Below are 25,237 nucleotides of genomic sequence, written 5' to 3'. Positions count from 1 at the left end.
AGTGTGTCTTGGAGGTTTGTAAATGATTAAAACAACCTTTGGGTCACCTTGAACTAGAAAACACAGATATTCAAAAGACCTAAAGTCCATCCATCCATTTTCTTAGCCACTCATCCTCACAAGGGTCGTGTGAGTGCTGGAGCCTTTCCTGACTGTCAACAGGCAGGAGGCAGGGTACACTCTGAACTGTTTTCCAGCCATTCACAGGGCACATGGAGACAGACAACAGTCGCACTCACAATCATACCTAGGAGCAATTTAGAGTGTCCAGTTCATGTTGCATGTATTTTGGGATGTGGAAGGAAACCGGAGTCCCTGGAGAAAACCCACTCAGGCATGGAGAGAACATGCAAACTTCACACAGGGGGGGCTGGCTATTAACCCTGGACCTCAGAACTGTGAACCCAATGCTTAACAGCTCAGCCACCCTGACGCCAGGTTTCAAATCATCAAACCAAATTTATTGACTTAGAGACAATCCAAAGAAATACAAATTGCATCTTTCAAATGAGAATTCAATTTTTTAAGGCACACAAAAAAATCCATACTTTTCTGATCCTCTGTTAAAATTTACAGTGGAGAAAATAAATATTTGAACACCCTGCTATATTGCAAGTTCTCCCACTTAGAAATCATGGAGGGGTCTTAAATTTTCATCGTAGGTGAATGTCCGCTGTGAGAGCGATAATCTAAAAACAAAAATCCAGAAATCACAATGTATGATTTTTTTTTTTTTTTTTTTTTTTTAAACGATTTGTGTGATACAGCTGCAAATAAGTATGTGAACACCTGTTTATCAGCTAGAATTCTGACCCTCAAAGACCTGTTAGTCCTCCTTTAAAAGTATACCGCCACTCCCATGTATTATTCTGAATCAGATGTACCTGTGTGAGGTTGTTAGCTGGACAAAGACACTTGTCTACTCCATACAATCATTAAGACTCAAACTTGTCACATGGCCAAGACCAAAGACCTGTCCAAAGATACCAGAGACAAAATTGTACAACTCCACACGGCTGGAAAGAGCTACGGAGGAATTGCTAAGCAGCTTGGTGAAAAAAGGTCCACTGTTGAGCAATCATTCGAAAGTGGAAAAAGCGAAACATGATGGTCAATCTCAATCGGAGCGGAGCCCCATGCAAGATATCACCTCCTGGGCTCTCAGTGATCCTAAGAAAGGTGAGGAATCAGCTGAGCACTACATGACAGGACTTGGTCAAAGACCTGAAAAGAGCTGGGACCACCATTTCCAAGGTGACTGTTGGTAAAAAACTAAGACGTCATGGTTTGAAATCATGTATGGCACGGAAGGTTCCCCTGCTTAAACCAGCACATGTCAAGGCCCATCCTAAGTTTGCCAATGACCATTTGGATGATACAGAGGAGTCATGGGAAAAGGTTTTCTGGTCAGATGAGACCAAAATTGAACTTTTTGGTAATAATTCCACAAATTAAATAATTAAATCTGGCGTTAAAATGGCACAACATTTGATAAAAGGAGCATGAAGCAAACAATGAAGCATGGTGGTGGCAGTGTGATGGTCTGAGGCTGCTTTGCTACCTCAGGACCAGGACAACTCGCTGTGATTGATTGAACAATGAATTCTACGGTGTGAAAGAAATCCTGAAGAAGAATGACACCAGAGACAAAATTGTACAACTCCACACTGCTGGAAAGGGCTATGGAGAAATTGCCAAGCAGTTTAGTGAAACAAGGTCCACTGTTGGAACAATCATGAGAAAATGGAAAAAGCTAATTATGACGGTCAATCTCAATCGGAGTGGCACCCCATGCAAGATATCACCTTGTGGGGTCTCAATGATCCTTAGAAAGGTGAGGAATCAACCCAGTTTTCCCACTTAGAAATCATGGAGCTGTCTGAAATTTTCATTGTAGGTGCATGTCCACTGTGAGAGAGATAATCTAAAAAGAAATAATGTATGATTTTTTTTTAACGATTTGTGTGATACAACTGCAAATAAGTAGTTGAAAACCTATTCGCTAGAATTCTGACCCACAAAGACCTGTTAGTCCACCTTTAAAAGTCTTCCTCCACTCCATGTATTATCCTGAATCAGATGCACCCGTGTGAGGTCGTTAGCTGCATAAAGACACCTGTCCCCCCCATACAATCAGTAAGACTGAAACTTGTAACATGACCAAGACCAAAGAGCTGTCCAAAGGCACCAGAGACAAAATTGAAGAACTCCACGCGGCTGGAAAGGGCTACGGAGAAATTGCCAAGCAGCTTGGTGAAAAAAGGTCCACTGTTGGCACAATCATTAGAAAATGGAAGAAGCGAAACATGACGGTCAATCGGAATGGAGCCCCTTGCAAGATGTCACTTTATGGGGTCTCAATGATCCTTAGAAAGGTGAGGAATCAGCCCAGGACTACACGACAGGACTTGATCAATAACCTGAAAAGAGCTGGGACCACCATTTCCAAGGTGACTTCATGATTTGAAATCATGCATGTCACGGAAGGTTCCCATGTTTAAACCAGCACATGTTAAGGCCCGTCTTAAATTAGTAAATGACCATTTGGATGATACAGAGGAGTCATGGGAGAAGGTTTTGTGGTCAGATGAGCCCAAAATTGAACTTTTTGGTCATAATTCCACTAAGCGTGTTTGGAGGAAGACGAATGATGAGTTCCATCCCAAGAATACAATCCCTGCTGTGAAGCATAGCGTTAGTAGCTTCATGCTTTGGGAGTGTTTTTCTGCACATGGGACAGGACGATTGCACTATATTAAGGAGAGGATGACCGCCATCATGTATTGTGAGATTTTGGGGAACAAACTCTTTCCCTCTGTCAGAGCATTAAAGATAGGTCATGGCTGGGTCTTTCAACATGACAATGACCCGAAGCACACAGCCAGGAAAACCAAGGAGTGGCTCCATAAGAACCATATCAAGGTTCTGGCGTGGCCTAGCCAGTCTCCAGTTTTCTTTTTCTATTATTTTTCTCACAGTGGACATGCACCTACGCTGAAAATTTCAGACCCCTCCATGATTTCCAAGTGGGAAAAGTTGCAATATAGCAGGGTGTTCAAATACTTATTTTCTTCACTGTATGTCTGAATGGAGTGGGAGATTGACAGGCAGATCAGTGCAGTGTCTGCAGTGATGCAGACTTTTGTATCGGTCCGGTGGTGTAAAGAGGGTGCTAAGTCAAAAGGCGTAGCTCTTAATTTACCAGTCGATCTATGTTCCTATACTTTTTACACATGCTTCATGTACAGTATTGAGCTCCATGCCTTGCTATTGACCTCCTTTTTACTGTATGCTTTATTGTGTTTTTATTTCCTCTTCTTGGGATGTAGGGAAGGTATTTCTATTTGACCCCTGGAATGTGCCCTAGTCTCGGCACCATGAAGTCGATCGTGGAAAGTGCTGGTGGTAAGCTGCTAGCGAAACAGCCGTCATACAGGAAGATCATGGAACATAAACAGAACAAGGTGAATATGAAGCTTCTTTGCTCACCCTTTTGTAATATTGACATGGCACTGAGACTCAACCGCTAAAACTGAATATACTGATAGAATCCCTGAAGTTGACAGGAAAGAAAATAAAAGGTTGGAAAAAAAAATTCTGTCGTGTTGCAATGATTCACTCATTATTTTTCATGTCTATTTACATTCCTACGATCCAGCTCGATCAGTCTGTGCTCGGCAAGTTAGCCTCCCAAAGAAAAATATATCGATTTAGATAGATTTGAACATTAATCACTCAATTGTATCGATACTGGAAAATAATGCATTGCATCTCCGTATGGCAGACTATAGAATTGTATATGTGGTATTTCCATGAAAAATTATTCCTTTGACTTTGTTTTATTTTCCAGTTAGCTCAGAGCAGTTACACTGTCAAGCTACTTTCTTCTTTCTCTTCTTTTTTTGTTTTCTACGTCCCACATCAAGTCACTCCTTTCGTAGTGCCCCTGGTGGTTGCACAAGACACCACAGTGTGTAGGCTTAGATGGAAATAGATTAGATGCCGTGGCGACCCCTAACAGGACAAGCCGAAAGAAAAAAAAGACTCAGAAATCAACACTGGCTTGGAGCTATCATGAGGTAATTTAGGGTACTTGTGAAAATACACTCCACACGTCCTTCGTGTTAGCCAAAATGCTGGCTCATTGCATTGCTGGACATTGCTAGAACACTCGGAAGAATGGATTTAGCCTTCATAAGTTTGCAAGAGACCCGGTTCGTTGTGAAAAAAGGATTGCGCGGGTGCAGAGGACGAGAGCTTCGTGGGTTCCAAATAAGGGGTAGGCAGTAATGCACCCCGGCTCGATGGTGTTCAACAAGTACTGCAGCGGCTTTGAACATACCCCTAAAAGCAGCATGGTTCGGCTCCACCTCCTCATCAGCCACACCGGCTGAGGCGCCGCGTTCACAGCGGTCACTGCTTCTGCGAAGGCTGCTTGTCGCCGCAACGGCTCATCTCTGCCGCCGAAGTGGATCAGACGGGGATGAGGTTTGGCCGTGATCGCATATCATCTGAATATGGCTCGAAACAATAGTGTAATATTGCCCCGAGGGCTCCAGACAATAGTCTAATATTGCCCCAGTAACTTCACTCGGTTGTGTGGTGTTCTCCTTTTCGAAAAGAGCTTCGTGTCAGATGGGGCGCATTTGTCTCCCATAGTTAGGGTGCACCGCGTGTTTTCATTTGCGAATGTCCAGGTGACGTCACGGACGGAGGACACAGCCAAGATGGCGACCACTTGGATATCGTATTTCTTCTGCAACTTTACGCATGGATGACACGCTCTCCGCTCACATTTATTTTTTCGTATAGAATTGAATAATGTTATATGTATTTTTCATTACAAACTCCATTTTAGAATGTTTATAGGGATGACACCCGGGCTTTAAATTAAGGAAGAATAAATATTTACATCAGACATGTTGTGTTGCAGAATCTCCCAGAGATCATCTTGATTTCCTGTGACAATGATCTACACTTGTGTCGAGAGTACTTCCTTAAAAACATTGGTGAGATACACACACACACACACATATTTATTATAGCTTGCATGAGCTGTGTTGCTATTGCTATACAAAAATATGGATGATTAAAGTACAAGCATTCAGTTAAAGTGCATTCAGTATAAAAAGGTGTTTGTCAATTCTGTGACGTCTCTCTCTTGTCCAGATGTCCACAATGCGGAGTTCATTCTGACCGGAGTTCTCACCCAGAAACTTAACTATGATTCATATCCTTTACTTCATCTAAATCCATGATTTCTCATACTGAAAGATAAAACAAATAAAAACAAACATTTTTAAAATAGATTAGCATCGGCACAGTGGCGCAATTGTAGAGCATTGGCCTCACAGTTCTTAGGACCGGTGTTCAGATTCCTGAGTTTGCGTGCCCACGTAAGTTTTCTCCGGGCACTCCGGTTTCATCCCACATCCCAAAAACATGCATTAATTGGAGACTTTAAATTGTCCCAAGGTGTGATTGTGAGTGCGAGTGTTGTCTTTCTCCGTGTGCCCAACGATTGGCTGGCAACCAGGTCAGGGTGTACCCCGTATCCTGCATGTTCACTCCTGATGTAAGATGATGAGAAAAATAGTCAAGACAAATAAAGCAGAGGAAATAACCACCAGAGTTGCCACCATTATCTTGAAAAAGTAACTTATACAGTAAGTAGTTACTTTCCTCATTATTTGATCTTAAAAGTACCTTGATGACTTCACATTACTTGTTTTCAAACTTAACTAAGTTTCAAAAAAGCAAAGTGAAGGGAATGTTATTTGTCTCAAAAATGTGTGTCATGTCTTCTTGTTAAGTCAAAGTTTTTAACTCCATTCTTCAAACCTTGTGCAATTTCGGTGGTCACCATCCCCTTTTTCAGAGACGTTTGACAGATTTGACAGCTGGAATGCCCGGAAAGCCCAGCGACACCAAAACTGCAAAACATCTGAAGCATTTTAAGATAATTGTGATCTCAAAATATACAAATTATATATATATATATAAAGAGAGAGAGAGAGAGGAGAGAGAGAGAGAGAGAGAGAGAGAGGGAGAGAGATGCACACGTCACACTTTGCGTCTAATTCTTGAGAACTTTAATTTTGCAATATCAATGTACTGTAATTTCTGGCCCCTGAGCCCACCGGATTAGAAACCTCACTCAGTACATTTGTAAAGGAAATTTGATGCATACATAAGGCGCACGTGTGTAAAAGCTGCAAGTGCCCACATTGAAACCCACATTGAAACGCGAGATATTTACAAAGATGGTACACTGAAATACTTTTCAAAGTTTTAATAGCTCATCTTAACATAGCAACAACATAGTAGCACGAACAGGGCTGGTTAAAAAAAAAAAAACACTCTTAAAAAAAAAAAAACTGCCGCAGAGGCTACAGGGTAGCAACACGGTAGCAGAAATCACTGAGACACTGCAGTAACACAGCAGCAACATGCTAGCACAGTGCTAACGCTAGCGCAACGCTAACAGGGCCGGTTAAAACAAAAAAATACCGGTAAAAGTCACTTCCTTGGCACATATATTCCACTGGTCTCACTCTTGCCTTTTCTGCTCGAGTGCCCCCTTGCGGCCATTAGAAAAAATGCACAAATTGGCTGCATCATCAACGGATACACCACAGGATTGAAAGCGTGTTATAGGGCGGAAATTACGGTATATAACACAGTTATATCTACCAGTATCTTCTAAAAGGGAACTGAATGAACCCAAAACTTTTCTTCAATTAAACCACAACAAAAAAAGATATATTTTTTTTTACAATAAAGAAAAGAGGACAACTGTGAGTAAATACCTGTCGAAAAGTCCGAAACCTTGGTGTCGTGATCAATTCCGAGCTGACTTTCAGCATTCATATCAAATTAATTACGGTAGTAAAATTGCATTCCACCTTCTAGAGAAAATATACAGTTAAGGATTGCATGTTTCAAGCATACCAGGAGAACTCATCCATGCTTTTATGTGAAGTAGACTTGACCACTATAATGATCTTCTGACTGGATTCCCCAAAAAGTACATTAAACAGCTGCAGCTCATTCGGAATGCTGCAGCTTCTTCATACTGTTACTGGCTTCCAGTTACTTTTAGAATATATTTTAAAGTTATGCTACCAACCTATAAATCACTAAATGGTTTAGGTCCTGAATTCATTAAAGTGCAAATGGACTATAAACACAGTATGGGTCTGAGATCAGATTTAGGTCAAATAGTTGAGAATAGAGCCAAATCAAACATTTAGCTATTATGCTGCACACAAATGGAATGAATTGCCATCAGAAGTAATCTCAGTTTGAATGTTAAATCCAGGTTAAAACCTTTTTCCCCCTTATACCTTTTAGATCATCTCCATTTTCAAATCTCTTCTTTCTTCTTGTGTATGCCGTTTTAATTGTACTGTTTTTTGTTCATATTAGATGTTAATCAGATGTTTTTTTTGTTTTTAAATTATTTTCATCATGTAAAGCACATTGATTTACCATGTATGAAATGTGCAATCTAAATTTGTTTTGCTTTGCGCAATGCTTTGCCTGCTTACACATCTGTAAAACAGGGTCCTTAAGGAATAAATAAAAAGTAACAACAATCAAATACACTTTTTACAAAAACAAATAGGAAACGAGTGTTAGATTAGATTTAAATTAGAGTTAGTGAAATCGGGCACTTTTTCGCACTTTTATGGTATTGCACCGACTCTCAACAATCACCTCCCAATTTTTTTGACTTAGGCGTATGGAAAAAAAAAAAACAAAGCTTGTGGATCCTTAAAATTCCCAGCGACCCCAACATTTTTACACCATGTAATAAATATGTCAGGGGTGACGCAGCGTGCGCCCGTTTTTACGTGCTGCTGCGGTAGCAGTTAATTCGGGTTGACAGCAACCGCGGCGGGCAGTGGCGTGGCCGTGTGCCACTTCCTCGTGCGTGCTGCTGCACCTTTATTACATTATGTATTTAAGCCTTCTTTTTCATGCAACTTGTTGCAAGATCGTTGTGTGCATGTATATGCATGTGTTCACGAGCGTAAGCTAACGTAACTGCCATATCCCATGTCATAGCGTTACTGAGCCATATCATATCAGGATACATTTTCATGTTTTGTCATGTCCGCTTTTTGACATTGTTTCACTTTTTCTGAACCAAGCCTTTTGCCTTGTGACTTTTGTACTGTTGCCCTGTTGGACTGCTTTCCCGTGTACGATAACTGCCTAGCAATTAACCTTCCTTAAATCCTCTCTTACGTCTCGGCTTCCTGTATCTGGGTCCTATCCTCTGCCTCGTTCATGACAAAACCAAATTTATTCATCATCTCTGCTAATATTCTAGTCTTTCGTAATGGGAGACCATCATGAATTTGATCTTGTTATACACGAGAGCGTGAATTAACGAGAGCTGACAAGAAAATGGCGCACCATATGCTGGAAAGGAAGTAAAAATATTTTAGAAAAGAAAAAAAAAACATCTACTGACTCTAGTTCTGAAATGTAGGAAATTGGAACCACATTTTCTTGTGGCCTTATTGAAAAATCAGCAGCCTACGTGAAGCGTTAAATGTGATTGAATAGGTGGACTGTTTTTTCGAGTCACTATCAACAAATCAGTTCTTGGTGAGAAACATTGATTCAAAAGTAATAATTGGTGGTTTAAAAAGCAACTGTAATATGATTAATCTCCCAGGAAAAATAATGGATTAGTTTGCTTGTTACTCAAAATGGTGGAATTTTGGCATCATTGGTAACACATAAGCCTGATTAATCTTTCCATTATTACAAATATTTATGGGATTAGAGGAGTAACTGACTTAAAACAGCATTTTAACAACTACACAACGGCGCTAGGTACACTGGGACATCCTCTGACAGTAAGTTGGCATGATATCAACAATGATGTCATTACAATTCCCTATTAGAATTTCCAGCACGCTTAGTGCTGTTTAGTTGTTAAAATGCTGTTTTATGTCAGTTAGTTACCAATACCATAAATAGTTCTAATAATGTAAATATTAATAGCACTTTTTGATATCTTATAAAGGAGTCAACATGAATCCATTATCTGAGCTGCTTATCCTCACAAAGGCTGTGGGAGCTATCTTTGCGCAGGAAGCAGGGTACACTCTATACTGGTTGTCAGCAAATTGTAGGGCACATAGAAACAAACAAAAATCCGGACTCACCGTCACATCTAATGGCAATTTAGAGTCACCAAGTCATGCATGTTTTTGGGATGTGGGAGGAAACTGAATGGACCTTTCCCACAAGCTTCCAAAATGGCAATTGAACACAATGTGTTTGAAGTCGATTCTCTATCGCGTATTCCAGATAATATTGGGATATGTTTTTTGCCAAATGCATCAGACTTGTCCAGGAGAGTTCTACAGAGAGGTCTCAAGTATTTCACACAAGGTTATGAACACGGAATTAAGATTTTGGACGGAGCAGGACGCAATGTTAGCGTTAGAGCGAAATGTTGTGGCAATCGATGCAAAAAAAGTTTGACGTCTCACAAACTACATATTGAAGTCCAACAGGATAAAATAGTGGAATCATACTGCACATGTAAAGCAGGGTAAGTACTTTTTCAGGGATGAGATTTTTCCGCCAATCGACGGATTTCTGACTTTTTCAGACCAAAATGAGCATTCTCGAGATAAGCGCAAGTCTGTTGAGAAAATTTCAGGGGGGTTAACTTGTTAGTTAGCCAAGTAATGGCGCGTGGGACTTAGCGCGAATTGAGCGACGGTGTGTTCAGTTTTACGATGGCGAAAGTGTTAGAAAAAAAAGGATGACGATCGAGCGAGGGCAATTGACAAGGATGCTGGAATCAAAACCTGTTTCAGACGGGCATGGCTTAAAAAAAGTGTAACCGTGCAGATAGGACCGAAAACGGTATCAATGTGTCTACAAAAAGTGGACATTCCCGGCAAAGTGCTGTGCACTCTGTGTTCCGATAGAAGCAAAAAATATCCAGGAGGAAATCCCCCCCCCCCCCCTTCGACAGACATTTTCTGTGTTTTTGTTGGTCATTCTCATCCCTGCTTTTTACTTGGAAAGATCACGAGTAATATTGCTGACTTTATAAGTGAGTGGGTGTATTCATTTGACTTGGCTTGTAATCAAACGCAGTGGTTTGTCTTAAAAGTCCCATGTGATAAAAATAGGCAAATAGACATTTCTCTTGCATGACAGCACGCATTTAGTATGACTTACCCGACTCTTTGGGATAAAACATTACACACTTCTTTCAGCCGGTGAGTAATACACTAACAAAGTGAAAGTTAATCTCCTGCAGTATATAAAGCACTGATAATAATTAAATCAAACTCAGAGAAGATACTTCTCCCACACTTACCTTCGAACATACACCTTGTGTTTGTTGATATTGTTCACATTTAATTGTACGTCCGGTCTTCCGCGAGCCTTAATCCTTCATAGACACTTCGTCGACTGTGTTTTAGGCTTCGGAAAATAAACCAACCGTCCCCCTTGTAACCTAGCAGGATATCTTTCATCAGAATTGCACGTTCCCCAAGTGCATCTGAGGACCATTTTCTTTGTAACATTAAGTTTTCCAAGCGCACCTACTGACAACCAGCATTACTTGCGGGACAATGTGGCGAGAGGGGCATGTCAAACCGGGGTTAAGACAATGCGGCTATCTGATTGGCTGTTATTGTACGAGTGCTTGACAGGTCGGAAAGGTCTGTTGCCCAGAGAAAACCTACGCAGGCACAGGGAGAGCATGCAAACTCCACACAGGCGCGAGACTGGGATTTGAAGCCCAGTCTGCAGAATTGCAAGGCAGATGCTTTAAGGAGTCCCCTACTAGGACACCAGGAGTAAACAGATTTAAGTTACACGTGACCCTCCCATACCATACTTGGCACTGCAGTGCTTCCTGTTATGTAGTCTTTTCACGGCGTAATCCTAAATTCAAAAGGTCCTGTAGACTACATAGGCTTTGACCAACTTCCCGTGACATTTCCAAGTGAAAATACATAAAAAAAATGTAAACAAAACCAGCAGAAACAAAATGCCATTATACCGGCTGGAGAAGCGTTATTTGCATTGGGAAGGATCGATACTGTCTCAAATATCGATGCCGCTGATACTGGAAGATTGATTCTGAAAATTAATTATTGATACTTTTGATACTTCAGTTTTCTGAGGGACTGTTTCACTATCGTATCAACAAAGGAAATCAGCAGAATCGATCATTAGCTGACACACAAAAGGAGAACAAAATAATTTCTCTTTAAATTAATATTTTATTTATTTTTTTTAAGAAAATGGACAAGTCAATTTTTACATCCCCTTGGTTTGGAAACCCTTAAGAAACAGATTACGCTAGATTATTATTGAGGAGGTTACTTTCGGCTTGTCCCTTTCGGGGTCGCCACAGCGTGTCATCTCAGATGAACGCACATATATGTTTGGCACAATTTTTACGCCGGATGCCCTTCCTGACGCAACCCTTCTCAGGGAGTGGAGGCCCCAGTGGGATACGAACCCACAACCCCTGGTTTACCAAACCAGTGCTCTAACCACTGAGCTACGGGGCCTCTACGCTAGATTATTATTAAACGCTTTAAAAAGGCTCTATTTCACTTTTAAAACAATTCCTGAGTATGCTGAATTATACTATTACCAGTTAATTGAAATTAGTTGGTAATATTAGTTTTACTTTCACAAAAATGTAGTGAAATGTGTTACACTACTAGGTAGTTCTCACCCCCACACCCCTAAAAATGTAGAATTCTAAAATATGGCAGAATTTAATGCCACACCACACTGCATAAAGTTAATTATTGCCATGTGATGGTGGCCAGTGGTGAATTATTGCAAAATATATTTTTGTCAAGAAGGTAAGTGTTCACAATTCTGATTCTGATGTTAAAATGGAAAGCCACTAGAGCTATTCCATTTTTTTCTTGAATGTCCCCAACTAGATTTTGTTGTGTTCATAATGTTTTTGTTGTCATTCTCAGTGTAAGGGGTCTTGGCTGACCTAATCTGGGATTTGATTAATAAATATTACAAAATGTGATTCCTTGACATTCACACATATAAGTTTACTTGATGAAGACATGAAAAAGAGGAGCAATCTGTTTCTAACGACACTGATTTTTCTATGTTTTTATAGGTAGTCTTTTTGTAGATTTTATATGTTCCAGAGTAAATAATGGATGTTATTTTTGTCAAATTGTTGTTCAAATTATGGACTATTTCAAATCTTGTTTCACTGTGTGTGTACAGGCTTCTTAATAAATATGATGTATTTTTTTTTTTGGGAATAAAATATTTGTGATGTTTATCCCTTGTTTATCCTGCTCCACTCCCATTAAGATTTATTGATCTTGACGTATAACAACTTTATGTACAAATTGCTGATATTTCAACATCACACAAAAGGCAGTTTTCAGAACAAAAGCTTGCTCTCTTCGTTCTCATTTAAATCTGTCTTTAAAGCTTTCTTGGAGGGATTCTTTCAAGGTTGAGGCCCATAATTCCTGAAAGATTTGGTTGAATTAACTGTTAATGATGGTCGAGGGCAGTTACTGGTAAAGTTCTAATTTCAGGCTGTCAAGCAGATACCCTGAGGCTGTGCTTTGGCAGGGATGCTGAATAAAGGCCAGGCACTGAACGTCGCTTGCGGTGCTCCCCTCAAAACTACAGGAGACAGAATTAGACAGCCTAAGGCAAGGTCATGTGCTACATACTGTAGACTTCTGTTTATGCTACCAAATCTTGTGTATTCTACAAATTGACATGTCCACACCACTTTGATGCCTCCTGCCACCTTTTCAAGTGACCTAGGGAGGTGGAATGAGCTAATGGACACACAATTGTCAAGGATGACTTAGAGGCATTCTTGAAGCCACCGTTGTTTGTGGACTTGGAGAAGCTATTCAGCCGTGTCCCTAAGGGAGTCCTGTGAGGGTCCTTCGGTAGTATGGAGTACCGAACCCCCTGTTACGGGGTGTTCGGTTTCTGCAAATCACTGTAAGTTGGACACGTTTCCGGTGAGGGTTTGACTCCGCCATGGCTGCGCTTTGTCACTGATTTTGTTCATAACTTCTATGGCTGGGATGAGAATCAGCACCTCCATATCTGAAACCATGGTCCTCAGTCAGAAAAGGGTGGCGTGTGCTTTCCAGGTCGAGGATGAAATCGTGCCCCAAGTGGAGGAGTTCAAGTATCATGTATCTGTGATCTTGTTCATGACTGAGGGAAGAATGGAGTGGTAGATCAACAGGCGGATGGTTGCAGTGATGGTCACTGTATCGATCCATTTTGGTAAAGAGGGAGCTAAATTGAAAGGGGAAGGTCTCAATTTCAGGGATGAGAATTTTCCGCGAATTCGCGGAATTCCAAGTTTTTTCAGCTCAAAATGTCATTGTTGTGAAACGTGTAGATTCGTTGAGAAAATTTGGGCGGGGGTCAAGACTGGCCGCCAGCAGTTATTGGCAACGCTCGTCCTGAAATTAGTCACAGCTGTGATAGCAGAAAACGGCATTGCTGTTTGTTTACGGCATTACTATCTGTTTGCATTAAATTTGGTGTTTAGAATAACAACATTCCGATTTCCGGCAGCATTTGGGTGGTATTTCATCTGTATTTTCACTCTGATGTTAACATTTCTTAGAGAAGCATTCTGTTAATATAGATATACTGTAACTTATAGACATACATACGCATGTTATCGAGCGGTCTGCACGTTTTCCAGTATCGCGAAAGTGTTGGAGTGAAAAGATGAAGATCGTACCAGGGAAATTAATAAAAACCACAGGGTAACAACTGTTTCAGATGGGCATGGCTTGAAAAAAGTGTAACCGTGCAGATAGGAACAAAAACGGTATCATGTCTAACCGAACACATACAAAAAGTGGATGTTCCCGGCAAAGTGCTGTGCACTCTGTGTTTTGATAGGAGCAAAAAATATCCAGGGGCATATCCAAACCAGGAAACACAAAGGTAAGTAGCCTATTTGATATAAATTTCACTCAGTCTACATTTTTATGTCTGAAGTTGGGTAAAATTATTTTGGTTGTTTGGACTCATATTTTATTGGTTTTCAAAATATTGTGATAGCCCTGTACTTACACTGTTAGAAGTAACAAGAGGTTACCATGTAAGAGTGTGTTTTATTTAAAAAAAAAAAAAAAAAAAGGCAGACATTTTCAGTGTTTTTCCAAATTGGTCATTCTCATCTGTTTTAAAACATTTCTGATACCTCGCTCAGGAGTTCGGTATCAAATTTTAATAGGTTCGTCGGAGATAGGCACTCAGAAATGAAGACAAGACACACTTCTGGCTACCAACAATTGGCACTTTATTGGTCCCACACAGAAATGGTAACACAAGCACAAGCACAAATAACGTGGTATGAAGCTAAGTAATATCCAACCAGCTCTTAGAAGAATATCCAGCTCTTACCGTGCGCCAATAGGAGGGAGAGCCAACACTCCAGGTAGAGCAGCTTCAATACCGGCTGGGCGTCCGTACGCAACCCGCAGCAGACTCTACCGAGAGTATCCAAAGTCCTCCTTTTATACTCTAAGCGTGTGCGGAAGGAGGGGTGAGTGGCCAATTCATCCCGCCTGACGCCACACTATTCTTTGTTACCAACAGATGGCGTTGCACGACATCATATAACACAAAAAACATCTTTTTATGACATTGCTGGTTATCCAAACATCCTTTTATGACATTGCTGGTTATTCAAAGCTATTGCGATCGTCTTTTAGGTTATACAAAGCTATTGCGAAACATCTTTTAATTATGGAAAAACAACACAATAAAATTATTCTTACTTCATCATCCATGCAATTTACCATTCGATCTACGTTCCTACCCTCACCTACGGTCACGAGCTGTGGGTCATAAGTGAAAGAACCAGATCTCAGATACAAGCGGCTGAAAAGAGTTTACGCCGCAGGGTGGCCGAGCTCTCCCTTACAGATAGGGTGAGAAGCTCAATCATCCGGGAGGGGCTTTGTGTCGGCTGCTGCTCCCCCCCATTGGAGGAGCCAGATGAGGTGGCTGGGACATCTGATTCGGATGCCTTCCTGGTGAGGTGGTCCTGGCATGTCTCAGTTGAAAGAGACCATGAGGACGACCCAGAACACCCGGGACTTTCTCAGCTGGCCTGGGAACACCTCAGGGTCCCCCGAGAAGAGCAGTATGAAGTTGCTGGGGAAGGTGAAGTCTGGGCATCCCTGGTGGAGCTGGTGCCCCCGTGACCCAACCCGGAAAACCAGTAGACGATGGATGGATGGAGAAAACTGGAGTACCTGGAGAAAACTTATGCAGGCACAGGGAGAACATGCAAACTTCACACAGCTGCCAGGCCCTCAGACCTGTAAAGGATATGTGCTAATCAGTCAGGCACAGTTTTATATATATATATATATATATATATATATATATATATGCAGCTTCCTTTAGTATTCTATCAGCGAAGGCATTTCCCAATGAAATCATATCTTTGTTTAATGTATGTGTGAGGCATTTGCATACAGTAACAGTTTTTTTTTTTTTTCCCAGTTGTATTGCTTTAGTAAATCAACTAAAAATTTTGCATGTTACTTTGGCTGTGGATGAAAGCACTTCTTTCTAAAAGCTGATCTCTCAGGCCACTTCTACTTTTGGCTCATATTTCTGCTAACGTTTGACAATCATGTTTTGCCCATCTTCATGACTTACTCATTACATGGTAAAAATTGTTGCTGGGTTCAATGTCGCTTGTTTATCTCAATACGCAATGCAGGGACTGCGTGTGGTACTCTTAGAATCAGAGGATGGAACAAAATTATGGATGAACTTGTTTCTACAGCAATAGATTTCACAATAACTGCACTTTCTCAGTGGGGTAATGCACATGCTACACTGAGTCTCTATGTTGTTGCACTAAAACTGAGGTAATAAAATGACCTTTACAAACTAGTATCTGCATAAAGAATTTGCTATAATCTGACACTAGTTCCTTCTTTATCTCACAGAAAGCTTTTTCTGATTATTTTGTCCATTTTAACAATGATGTCATTTTGAGGTGTTCCTCATACATTAATTTGGACAAAGGCGTAGTTATTGTTCCATAATTTCTTTGTGGTTTTGGTGCATTAAGTACAACTATTTTTTCTATCATCTAAAATTGTTCTTCCCGCGCTAAGGTTGCGTTCTGAATTCTTAACTTGTTGTTCACAAATTTGCAGTTTGTTCTTGCTAACCTTGTGTCCCTCCTGTGCTAAATGTTTTAGCAATGCTATTGTATCGCTTTTGCAAGTTTACTTGTGGGGTGATGCAAGCAAAACACCATCTACATAAAGGAAAATTTGATTGCCACTTGATAGTTCAAATGTGGAAATACTGGCTGTCATAACTTGTGAATAAATTGTTGGCCTTTCACAGTACCCTTGAGGTAACCTGGTAAATATGTATTGTTGCCTCCAAATACAAATGCAACTCAATCGAACACTGTAAAACCTTTTGCATCTGGTCTTAATGAATTCAGCAATGTGTATGTTTGTAGGGGACACAAGGTCCTCGCTGTGTTAACAGCGGTATTTACTGCTTGTAGATCTTGAAGCCTTCTCCAACCTCCTGATGGGGGTGCTTTTTTTTACTGGAAAAAAAAATGGGCGTGTTGCAGGGAAAGTCTGGAAATTCACTTATTACCCCTGCAGTAACTAATGACTCAACTGGCTTTATGCGGTCTAATACATCTGGTTATAATGGATATTGTTTCATGCATGGTCTATATTTGTTTTAGGTCTTAATTTGTACAGGTTGCGCTCCCATAATGAGTCCCACATCTAATAGTCCTATTGACCATATGCATTCTGGGACTTCTTTCAAAAATGTTTCCTCTTCCACTGTTATGAGGTAAGAGTTGATACCACGTCACTTTTGATGAAGGTGGCCTGTACTTTTAAAATTTTCCTCATCTAGTTTCCAATCACTTGCTGTTTGGTCTCTTTTGACGAAACCTCACAACCACTCAGAGTGTGTGTCATATGGTTTAAACAATGACACCAGGTTCTCAGATTATCTGTGTGCAAATAATCAACTATTTTTTTTCTTTTTTTGGGAGTGTATTTGTTGTTTGGAAATGTTCTGCTTGCTGTAGCAATGTCTTTTCCCATAAAAGTTGCAGCATGTTTGTTTCTTTTTATCTTTCAGTCCGACCTCGTTTATTACCACAAATTTCAGTGTACAGATGAGTCAGCCCTCGTTACCTTTCACAGAATTTAACTGTAACCAAAACAGACAAGTCCGCCCTCGTTACCTTGCACAGAATGAACTGTATCCTATACAGACGAGTCCGCTCTCGTTACACGGAATTTAACTTACACATGACCTTCGTGTAGACTGCGACGCACCTTCGCGCACATTTCCCGTCGACAATCACTCTTTTTATACCTCATAAGAAAATTGTCTTCTTGTCAGTTGGATTTCTGTCAACCCTCAGATCCCAGTTAGAGAGTTCGAGGACCAGTCCCTTAACGAGCCTGTGTTGCCGTGGCCACGGTCTTCTTGGAGGTAGACTCTGAAGCTGGGATCCTCCGATATCTTGGAATCCACCTCGCAGGACCAACAAAATGTTAGGTTTATCACCTAAATTGCTGGAATAACTTCACAAATAACGGATAAGAACTTGCCCGTCTTCTGATCAGGAAGACGTGAGAGACAGGCCAGTTACAGTCTCCAAACATGTTCTGAACCAGCCTCTCGTGGTCTTTTTTTTATTTTTATTTATTTATTTTTTTTTAAAGAAAACACAAGGTCAAAAAGAGGGGAGAGCAGATGAAATGAACAAAGGCACATTTTTTGGTGAAGATGTGGCACATTCTTTGGTTATGATGGAGTTGTCCACTTCTCGGAAGATAGAAGATACTGTTGCATCTGTGTGTAGGAGCACGTCCTGTGAACAAGACTCTTCGAAGCAAGGATGATACTTTGGCTTTGTTGAAAGTCCATAATGAATATATTAACAACAATTCCAACAGTTTCAAATGGCCCTTATTTACATGAATGTTCCAAATAGGAGGCGGGGGAGCAAAACCTAGTTGGAACACAGTACCTGTTTATGTGTGTGGAAGATTGCCGAGTACATGTGTGGTCAAGTTTGCAATAATTTCTTTAACAGACAATAGACGCCCCTGGTTCTAACAGTTCTGCTGACGTCACTCACAGTGGACGGGCTATTGTGCGACTTACATGAACACGGATACTCGCTGGTTTTTAGAATTGACCCCTCAGTACAGGGCACTTAACCACGCCCCCTGAAGTGACGTCACGCCACGTGCGCTGACGTAAGACAAACAGTAAAAATGGCAAATACAATTCAATACATTCTGAACTGAGACAGACTCCATGCTTCTGATTTCATTCAAATCAACGATATATTATAGATTCTAAATACAATACATTCTTAACTGAGAGAGACGCCATGCTTCTGATTTCATTCAATCATTCACACGTAGCAATGTTATGCTAGCGCAGAACGTCTCATTCATTTATACGAGACGTGTATTAAAAATCTAATTTAGGGCATATCTTCGTGCAAACACAGTCTGGTTAAGCTTCGGCCGCGAGCCAGCAAGAAATCAATACGTTTGTGCAGTCCGATCATCGCTAAATATCGCTCAACAAAGAATAAGTGTGGCAATCGTTCGCACGTAGCAATGTTATGCTAGCGCAGAACGTCTCATTCATTTATACGAGACGTGTATTAAAAATCAAATTTAGGGCATATCTTCGTGCAAACACAGTCTGGTTAAGCTTCGGCCGCGAGCCAGCAAGAAATCAATACGTTTGTGCAGTCCGATCATCGCTAAATATCGCTCAACAAAGAATAAGTGTGGCAATCGTTCACACGCAGCAGTGTTATGCTAGCGAAGAACTTCGAATTCATTTATACGAGACATCTATTGAAAATCAAATATAGGGCATACCTTCGTGCAAACGTGTTCCGGTTGATATTAGATGGATTTAGTTGATGATGCGGTCTTCCACAAAGTTTGATCCATTGAAGGCATTTTTCGTACTGGGTCTTCGGTTTTGGAAAGGGTACGAATCGAACTCCACCAACTAGCCTTTCAGGATACCTGTCGTCACGATTACAAAGTCCGTGACTACACCTCTTAACCATATTTTTTGTTAAATAACCCAAATACGCGATAAAACGCTAACTAAATCTGGACCATTCAATGTTGTCAGAGAAAATGGCGGGACCAAAAACGGGCTTTGGTCTATGCAGATCTCTGGCCTCTGATTGGTCAGTGACGCTGATTGCGCAATATCCACGGAGGGGTCAATTCCTCAGTGTTTGTAAGCTAAAACCAGTGTCCATTATTTTCCCAAAGACCCAATCCTCAGAAGACGGGTAAGCTTTGTGAAACGAAGAGGGCTAATTTTACCAAACCCGGTCAACACTCTGTCATATGCAGTGAACATTTCACCTGAACCTGGACACGCTTCGACAAGCTTAGCCCACCCCCGACCACACACACACACACACACACACAAAGGACCAAAAAAAGAGCTTTTGTTAAAAGACAAGTTGGAGAGGTATTCTGATAACCTTTTATTTCCTGAAAACATTGAACACTGTTTACATGGTTGAATGATAGAAGCACACGTCATACTTGGCGAAAAATATTTTATTACCGCAAATAATTTGACCATTCGCAACAAGAAGAACAGGATAATGAGTACAAATGGCAACATGGTGGAGCAGCTGGAAAGCATTGCTTTGACAGTCCTGAGAAACCCGTGTTCAATCCCAGCCCTCCATGTGTGGAATTTGCATGTTCTCTCCGTGCCTGCGTGGGTTTTGTTGGAGGGCGCTTTTCCCCCCCGCGTGTACGTTTAATTTCGGGTAGTGAGAATGTTGGTTATCCAAATACAGGCTGGAGATGATGAACAGTTTCTTCGAAGCTTTTACTTACAAAATATTCTGGGCACAAATGAGTGACAGACAATGGCTGTAGCAGATCACAAATGCAAAGATACAGAGGACTTGCAGCATTCTTATACTATCAAAAGGGTTCGCATCAGAAAAGTATGAAAGGAAAATAAAGAGCATCACAAGAGAATTGCATCATAAAATGAAGAGCATCACAAAATATCTGTATCATAATGACTAAACCAAATCTATCTGGCACATTCCTACGTCCTGGTCTCTAGTAAACATTTTGTCCGGGCACTGTGGTTTCCTCCCACATCCCAAAAACATCCAACATTAATTGGACACTAAATTGCCCCCAGGTGTGATTGTGAGTGTGTCTGTTTGTCTCCATGTGTCTATTGGCTGGCAACCAGTTCAGGGTGTACCGCGCCTCCTGCCCTTAGACAGCTGGGATAGGCTCCAGCACTCCCCATGACCCTTGTGAGGATAAGCAGCAAAAAAAAAAATTGATAGATGAAAATTTTTATCAGAGTTCTTTTTATTTTAAATATTTCATAACATGGGCTGCACAGTGGATCAGCTGCTAAAGTGTTGGCCTCACGGTGCTGAGGTCCCGAATTCAATCCCGGACCCCCCTGTGTGGAGTTTCCATGTGTGCCTGCGTGGGTTTCCTCCGGGCACTCCGGTTTCCTCCCACATTCCAAAAACATGCAACATTAATTGGACACTCTAAATTGCCCCTCAGTGTGATTGTGAGTGCGACTGTTGTCTCCATGTGCCCTGCGATTGGCTGGCAACCAGTTCAGGGTGTACCCTGCCTCCTGCCCGTTGACAGCTGGGATAGGCTCCAGCACTACCCGCGACTCTCATGAGGATAAGCGGCGAAGAAAATGGATGGATGGATATCATAACATTAAAACAAGCAAAACTACATACCAGTCAAAAACAATTTGTGAACCATTAAATAGAATGAAATAAACCTGTGCTTTATGAATACATCCATCCATCCATTTTCTTTACTGCTTATCCTAACGAGGGTCGCAGGAAGTGCTGGAGCCTATCCCAGCTGTCAACGGGCAGGAGGTGGGGTAAACCCTGAACTAGTTGCCAGCCAATCACAGGGCACATAGAGACAAACAGCCGCACTCATGTCACACCTAGGGGCAATTCAGAGTCACCAATTAATGCATGTTTATAGGATGTGTCATGTCACTGGAGTACTCGGAGAAAACCCATGCAGCCACAGGGAGAACATGCAAACTTAACACAGGCTGGACGGGATTGAACCCGGGTCCTCAGAACTGAGAGGCTAAACCTTTACCAGCTAGGTCACCATTTTATCAATACATTTTTTCTTATTTTAGAAACTTTGAACGTTGTTTTTCTATTAATTACATTTGTTACAGGAAGCATCTTCTGCACAAGAGGTTGAGATCGAACCAGCAGATGCTGAATTTCCATCTTTGGTCTATTCCAAAAGTTGCCAGACTGAAGTGGCTATTCGTGAATCGTGACAGCGAGAATCGTGCCGTGTTTTTCAACCTCAGGTGTTCTCAAAGTACTCTTATTGAAAGACCAAATAATAATTCTGTGCTAATGTTATGTAACATTTACACAAACTATAAGCATACATTTCAATAAAAAATGCTATGATTCTAGTTCTGTGGTGTATGTTTACTTCATATGTAAACATATACATCAACATTTAAACAAAGGGGGAAAAAAATCAGGATGTAGTCAATTTAAATCCTGTGTAGTCTTGGCCCGCTGGATCAGGAAAGGTGTCACGAATCTTTGACACACAACAGGATGGAAGTGGCACACGGTTATTTCTGCCTAAAATTTCCCAACACCATCTCACAAGCTGTTTCTAAGCAGTATGTCGCATTAACCTAAAAATAAGAAAATGTGACGATTTTCCAGAATGAGACTTTGAACAAGCATTGGGCATCGAAATGCTGCTTTTGGTAGGGCAACACGAAGGAGCAACTGTAAAGTGGTGGCCTCCCAATTATGAGGACCCGGATTAATCCGGGCCCACTTGTGTGGAGTTTCCATGTTCTCCTCGTGCCTGCGGGATGTCGAGTCGGGATCTCCACTTCCTTCTGCTTGATGACAGCTGGGGTAAGCTCCAGCACTCCCGTGACCGTTGTGAGAATAAGCGATGAAAAAAACGGATGGATGAATGTAAATGGCAAAAAGGTGGACTGATTAGGAGAATTTTTTTTTTTTTTTTTTCCAAAAATATCTCTTAATCGTGTTGTGGAGAATCCAGTCGCTGGGGATACTGTTCCTGGAATTGTAAGTAGCCTCAGGTACCCACAGGTTCAGACAGCTGACAACAAATTCTAGGTGCTCAGTCATGCACTGTAGTTGGTCTGGATAATCTGCCATTTTCTGGTGAATATATTGACTCTCATGGCTACAAAAACTCTCTTCTGTTGTTTGCTTAGGAATGCAGCATTTATGTGCACACCTTTGGATATAATAAATAAATAAAAATCTGTTCACATTCACAAACTTCTACATGCTCAAACACCCATATCAGTCCAGTAAACAGAACCATCCACCCCTTTTGCCTTAGTATTTTAAGCATTTAATGTCCAAACAAAACCACAAGCCACTGGTTTACTATTTTCAGTAAAACTTTTTGCGGTTTTGCTCATGACATCTTGGAAAAATTTTAACTAAAATGGGGTTTGGACGCGTCTCAGTACTGTGTTGTTATGGGATCAGTTTAGCACGTGAAATTATATTGATGGTGAAGCAAGTTAAAACCAGCTATTGCTCTCAGATGAACTTGACACCATTTTAAACGTATTTCGTTCATTGAAATCGTTATTTGGGAAAATATACCAATTTAGACTGTGGACGACTATCATCTTCTGTGTGTTTTCGTGCAATAATAAATGAGCCCTGTACACGCAGAATAGTGACGCACATTGTACTGCTGATGGTTTCTCAATGAATAGTTGGTGAAGTTGCGTCACTATTTGCTAAATATACGGCGTTGCATATTTTTAAAATAAGATTGAAAACTTCGTATATACATTCAGGATATCAAAGCTTTTACTTTTTATCAGATTATGACTAATTAACCAAACAAGAACTTCACAAATGCTTACCAGTCATTGTTTCCAACATGAGGCATATCCTTCTCCCTGCATCCTCGGCACCTTCTTGGCCAGCCATTTTGTCTCCATTCGAACGCCTGTGCTGTCTAACTGGCTCAAATTGATCACCTTTAACGATTTTATGAAGCTCGTATTCTTCACCGTCTTTGTGGGACCCTTCAGAATAGTGTTCATCACTCAAAATATCGGAAAATTCATCATCGTTCTCATAATGTATTCCAATGGTCGCCATATTGTCATCTTTAGTGACGTATCGCGTCTCGTCGTCTAATTCCGTTGTGCTGTCGTCTTTTTCCAGCGGATCAAGCAATGTGCAATCATTTGTTGCCGATAATCGAAAATAAAATAGTTTCCTTCATAATGGATTTCAGATTTGTATTCTGCTTCCCTCTGTTGCATTGTTTCTTCATCCGTGTTGTTCATTCATCCATCCATTTTCTACCGCTTCTCCGGGTCAGGTAGCGGGGGAAGTAGCTTCAGGAATACCCAGACTTCCCTTTCCCCAGCCACTTCTTCCAGCTCTTCTGGGGGGATCCCGAGGTGTTCCCAGACCAGCCGAGAGACATTGACACTGAGGCCCTCCCTGATGGCCGAGCTTCTCACCCAATCTCTAAGAGAGAGCTCGGACACCATGGGGAGAAAACTAATTTCAGCCGCTTGTATTCGGGATCTTGTTCTTTCGGTCACAACCAACCGCTCGTGCCCATAGGTGAGGGTAGGAACACAGTACTGGACATGTATGAGGGCAGCAGAGCAGCGGTGAGATGTGCCATTGGTGTGTCAGAAGAATTTAAGGTGGAGGTGGGACTGCATTCAGGTTACGCGCTGAGCCCCTTCCTGTTTGCGATCGTGATGGATAGCCTGACAGACAAGGTTAGACTGGAATCCCCTTGGAACATGATGTTCGCAGATGATATTGTGATCTGCAGGTAAAGTAGGGAGCAGGCGGAGGAACAATTAGAAAGATGGAGCTACGCACTGGAAAAGAGAGGAATTAAGATTAGGGGTGGAGGAGGAAGAGTGAAGCTCCAGGGAGAAGAGAATAGCGAGGGTGGACGACTTCAAATACTTGGTCAGAAATACAGAACAATGCTGAGTGTGGTAAGGAAGTGAAGAAACGGGTCCAACCGGGATGGAACAGTTGGCGGAAGGTGTCTGGTGTTCTATGTGCCAGAAGAGTATCTGCCTAGTTGATGGGCAAGGTTTATAAAACAGTGGTGAGGCCAGCTATCATGTACGGATTAGACACGGTCCCTCTGAAGAAACAACAGAAAGCAGAATTGGAGGTATCAGAAATGAAGATGCTGAGGTTCTTGGTTGGTCTGAACAGGTTGCATAGGATTAGAAATGAGCTCATTAAAGGGACAGCCAAAGTTGGGTGTTTTGGAGACAAGGTTAGAGAGAGCAGACTTCAATGGTTTGGACATGTTCAGAGCTGAAAGAGTGAGTGTATTGGTAGAAGGTTGGTGAGGATGGAGCTGCCAGGCAAAAGAGGGAGAGGAAGGGCAAAGAAAAGGTTGATGGATGTTGTGAGGAAGGACATGAGGACAGTGGGTGTTAGAGAGGAGGATGCCCAAGATAGGCTTAGATAGAAAAACATGACACGGTGTGGCAACCCCTAGTAGGACAAGCCGAAAGAAAAAGAAGTATGTTTATTGTGATCAGCCCATGGCAAACCTGTGCACTAATCAGCATCTTGATCCGCCACACCTCTGAGATGGGATGCATTATCTCCACAAAGAAGAAATCCTCATTAACACAGACAGATTTGTTTATATTTGAGGGAAATGTTTTTTTTTTAATGCAGAAAAAGTTTTATATCCAGTTCGCAAAAAAACTGGATGCACTGCATGGCGCTTTTCAGGTGATGTACAGCAGTGGTCCCCAACCACCAGTCCCCGGACCAGTACTGGGCTGTGAGGCATTTTTTACCGGGCTGCAGAGAAAGAATGACCACTTTATATAATTTGCATTGTATTGCAATTTGCATGTCAATGTCTTTTGTTTTGAAAGTGGACCAGATCTTCTCCGCCCGCAAAAGCTGCGTGTTGTAATCGGCAGTCAAGACTGCACAGAACACTTCCGTTCTCAGCGTGCTGGCTAATGGTGGCAGAGCTGAAAGAACCAATTATATCATAAATTAATTCAGTTCATTTCATTAACTGAAAAGATTTGTTCTTTG

The 25,237-nt window shown here is 41.4% G+C and overlaps 1 protein-coding gene across 5 annotated transcripts in view; it reads left to right on the top strand.

The window, feature by feature from the left end:
• paxip1 (PAX interacting (with transcription-activation domain) protein 1) overlaps positions 1-21,579 on the top strand; it is a 104,891-nt gene extending 83,312 nt beyond the window's left edge. For 3 of the 5 annotated variants that reach the window (XM_061838703.1, XM_061838706.1, XM_061838705.1), the window contains 4 exons: positions 3,330-3,464; positions 4,934-5,009; positions 5,170-5,234; positions 12,077-12,322. In XM_061838703.1, the coding sequence (XP_061694687.1) occupies positions 3,330-3,464; positions 4,934-5,009; positions 5,170-5,234; positions 12,077-12,088 (288 nt within the window). In that variant the 3' untranslated portion in view covers positions 12,089-12,322. Of the gene's footprint in view, positions 1-3,329; positions 3,465-4,933; positions 5,010-5,169; positions 5,235-12,076; positions 13,984-21,327 lie in introns of those variants that run through there. The other 2 variants (XR_009797656.1, XM_061838702.1) reach the window with 2 other exon arrangements.
• The last annotated feature ends 3,658 nt before the right edge of the window (positions 21,580-25,237 follow it).

The sequence above is a fragment of the Syngnathoides biaculeatus genome, chromosome 13 (genome assembly GCF_019802595.1).
Source record: "Syngnathoides biaculeatus isolate LvHL_M chromosome 13, ASM1980259v1, whole genome shotgun sequence".
Lineage (NCBI taxonomy): Eukaryota > Metazoa > Chordata > Actinopteri > Syngnathiformes > Syngnathidae > Syngnathoides > Syngnathoides biaculeatus.
Note: the sequence above shows the minus strand (reverse complement) of the source record. Positions and strands in the feature narration are given on the sequence as shown.